Source organism: Grammomys surdaster, unplaced genomic scaffold (genome assembly GCF_004785775.1).
Source record: "Grammomys surdaster isolate TR1022 unplaced genomic scaffold, NIH_TR_1.0 74882, whole genome shotgun sequence".
NCBI classification, from domain to species: domain Eukaryota; kingdom Metazoa; phylum Chordata; class Mammalia; order Rodentia; family Muridae; genus Grammomys; species Grammomys surdaster.
This window is the reverse complement of record NW_021606292.1, coordinates 1-3,445: the sequence shown is the minus strand read 5'-3', so window position 1 is coordinate 3,445 and position 3,445 is coordinate 1. Positions and strand designations below refer to the sequence as shown.

Genomic DNA, 3,445 nt, shown 5'->3' with positions numbered 1-3,445 from the left:
GGGGGGGGATGCCGGACCGCTGAGTGTGCTTTGCGGGGTGACGGCGGGCGGAACGCGGGGAGCCCTCATTGGTGCAGGCTGGGCCTATGGTGTCCCTGCGGGCCTGGGAGGTGTGCGCGCCAGTTGACAGGCGTTCCCTTAAGTGGAGAGGAGCGGAACCGGGGCCGGGGTGCGGCGGCCGGAGGCTGGCCTGTTGTGGGCTTGCGGTAGGTGAGCTGGGCAGGGGCTGGCCTTCGGGCTGGGGAGGGGCTGGCCTTCGGGCTGGGGGGCGGGAGAGCTGAGAGAGCTTGCCCGAGTGCTTAGGGGGTTAGGGTGACCTGCAGATGGCTTCAGCTACCTCTACGCTGGACCCTAAGGCTCTTCTCCCAACCCCCATCCCGGCTCTGTGAGTATTCAGCCCCGCCCTCCACCCTGAGTTGGTGCAGTTGGTGGGCTCCGTCCTTTTCTCCTTGCTTCCTTTGGAATTTCAGACAGTTCTGGAAACAGGTCTGGCTGCATATTTTGAGCTAGCTCACTGTCCTGTGGAGTTGGAGAGAGAGGGGAAGATACATTCTGTTAGCATGAGCTCAAATTTCCAGGCACTGGCGCTCTGGGTCAGCTCATGCTGGGGCCTCATGCTGGGGCGCTTATTTCAAAGAGAATTCCTTAATATATACTCCAAGCGGTTTTAATACTGTTTTGTTGTGGTGATGGTGGCTGTGGTGGTTTGAGTTTGGGGGTTATTTGGGTTTGGCATGGTTGAACCCTGGGACTCACATCACCGGCTAGCCAAGTATTCTTATCTTAATATTGTTTGAAATTGAAACATAATGAATGTGTGCTCATTTTTATTCTTGTTTGATGGTCTTTTTAAACTTTCCAGAGTTTTTAAGAGTAAAATGGGAAGGCAAGCATTCCAAGCATTTGGCGTCAGCGGTATGCTGGAGCAGTGTTGGGTGTTCGGAAGGCAGGCAGCAGCCTAAGTCTGCTTCATATCCTTGAGCTGGGCAATAGGAGGGATAACCAGGACTGGGACAGGGGGACAAATGGCTCTCATTTTCATGCCTAGCTTTTAGTCCCTTCCATAGTCTTAGAATTGCAAGCCTTCTTAGTGTGGCTTAGGAAAACATATGACTTAATCCTACCATTTAAACAAACAAAACGACTTTGCTTTTAAATTTGAAATGCATGGCTCAGATCAGCAACAAGTTCTGTGCTTTGAAAGGTTCCTGTGTTTCCGTTTTGAAATGTTTGGTTTAGCCAGAAGTAGCATTTACTGAATAACTCCATGATCCTAAAGTTGGAATTTGGTTTACTCTTCCTTCCATTTAGACTTGTCTGGGTTCTAATGATTTCAAAACCAGGTATTTGTGAGTTAGTAAATGTTATATCAAAAAGCAAAATAGGGCAGAGTGGAGAAAACTTTCCTCCAGTTGGGGGAGGGTTTTAAGTAGGGAGAGAAACTAAGCAGTAGGTGAAAGTCTATCCTGCTACTGTGTTCTTGCTACATAGGCTACTGGGAACCTCACTTCCTATCCTGTGTCTCTTTCTCCCCCGTGACTCCCTCCCATCTTGGAAGCAAGAAGGAGTCAGAGCAAGATGGAATCACGTGGAGCTAGTTAGACACTGGATGGCTCTTGGCCACTGGCAAGACAGACTCCCAAACCTGCAGAAAAATGAACACACGCTGACATCCCTGGCTCTGTTCTTCTGCTGTAACCCACTCTCTTAATCTGCTGACTTAGTGCATTTTGTGACTTAGTAGACACTGTGTTAGATAGGATATAACTCCCTTTTCAAAGAACCGTAGAGGACATTGAGTCTACAAGGCCATATTGTTGGGATTTTAGTACCAATATAATTTGTGTTTGGCTCTCAAGACTACTGTCTCATAATGTTATAGGTTGAATACTTAAATTGTCCTTTTGCTATGGGGGGGTAGTTGGTACTATAGATTGCTCTATTCCTGAGCCTTATCCAGCCATGTTTACTTTATGCTGAAATAAGATCTCTCTCAATTGCTCAGATTGGCCTTGAACATAGAATCCTCCTGCCTCAGTTTCTGCAGTAGCTAGGATTACAGACTTTGTGTCATTGTGATGGGCAGCGTCTCCATTTTCATTCAGAGGGGTGAGGTTCAGAAACTAGGCCTGAAAACTCTTAAATCAGACTGGCTTGTGCTACACTCATAAATAATTGTTCTTACTCAAATGTGTAATGCATGTGCTGTCATGTCTTCTTCTCTCTTAGAAAAAGCAGATGGAGTTCTGAATGGAGACCATAACAAGGAAAAGAAAGATCCGTATTTTGTGGAAACCCCTTATGGTTTTCAGCTAGACTTAGACTTCGTCAAATATGTGGATGACATACAGAAGGGAAATACTATCAAGAAACTGAACATCCAGAAGAGGCGAAAGCCATCTGTGCCATGTCCAGAAGTCAGGGCCATACCTGGTCATCAAGGCGTGTGGACTTCCACTGAGTCCCTGTCGTCCTCCAACAGTGATGACAGCAAGCAGTGTCCCAGCTTCCTCCTAGCCAGAAGCCACATTACATCCACCCCAATCCCTCGGCCACCTGCTCCACTAGAGACCTCACCCACTTTCGCTATCTCAGAAAATAGACAGCTGCTGCCCCCTCCCTCCCCACAACTCCCCAGGCACAACCTCCATGTCACCAAGACGTTGATGGAGACCCGGAGAAGACTGGAACAGGAGAGAGTCACCATGCAGATGGCACCGGGTGAATTCAGAAGGCCCAGGCTGGCCAGTTTTGGAGGCATGGGCTCCACGAGCTCCCTCCCATCCTTTATGGGGTCTGGTAACCACAATTCTGCAATGCACCAGCTTCAGAATGGCTACCAAGGCAATGGGGATTACAGCAGCTACATCCCAGCAGTTCCTACAACTTCTTCCATGGGAAGCTCTGTCCGGCACAGCCCACTGAGTTCAGGGATCTCCACCCCGGTGACCAACGTGAGCCCCATGCACCTGCAGCACATCCGGGAGCAGATGGCCATTGCCTTAAAACGTCTGAAAGAGCTTGAGGAGCAGGTGAGAACCATCCCTGTGCTCCAGGTTAAGATCTCTGTCTTGCAAGAAGAGAAAAGGCAATTGGCCTCGCAGCTGAAAAACCAGAGGGCTGCGTCCCAGAACGAGGCGTGTGGTGTGAGGAAGCGTTCCTACAGTGCAGGCAACGCATCCCAGATGGAATTGCTCTCCCGAGCCCGCAGAGGCGGGGAATTATACATCGACTATGAGGAGGAAGAGATGGAGAGCGTGGAGCAGAGCACACAGAGAATCCAGGAGTTCCGGCAGCTCACGGCTGACATGCAGGCGCTGGAGCAGAAGATTCAGGATAGCAGCTGCGAGGTGGCATCAGAGCTCAGGGAGAATGGGCAGTGCCCGTCTCGGGAGTGTAGGTCTGTGGCTGTGGGTAGTGATGAGAACATGAATGATGTTGTTGT

General features: G+C 49.8%; 1 protein-coding gene across 1 annotated transcript; it reads left to right on the top strand.

The window, feature by feature from the left end:
• Positions 1-143: 143 nt before the first annotated feature.
• On the top strand, positions 144-3,437 carry LOC114635257 (KN motif and ankyrin repeat domain-containing protein 1-like; the record flags this gene model as incomplete). Its single annotated transcript, XM_028783930.1, has 2 exons — positions 144-206; positions 2,230-3,437. Coding segments are annotated over 2 exons (1,271 nt in total), but the record flags the coding sequence as incomplete, so codon positions are not given.
• Between the last annotated feature and the right edge of the window lie 8 nt (positions 3,438-3,445).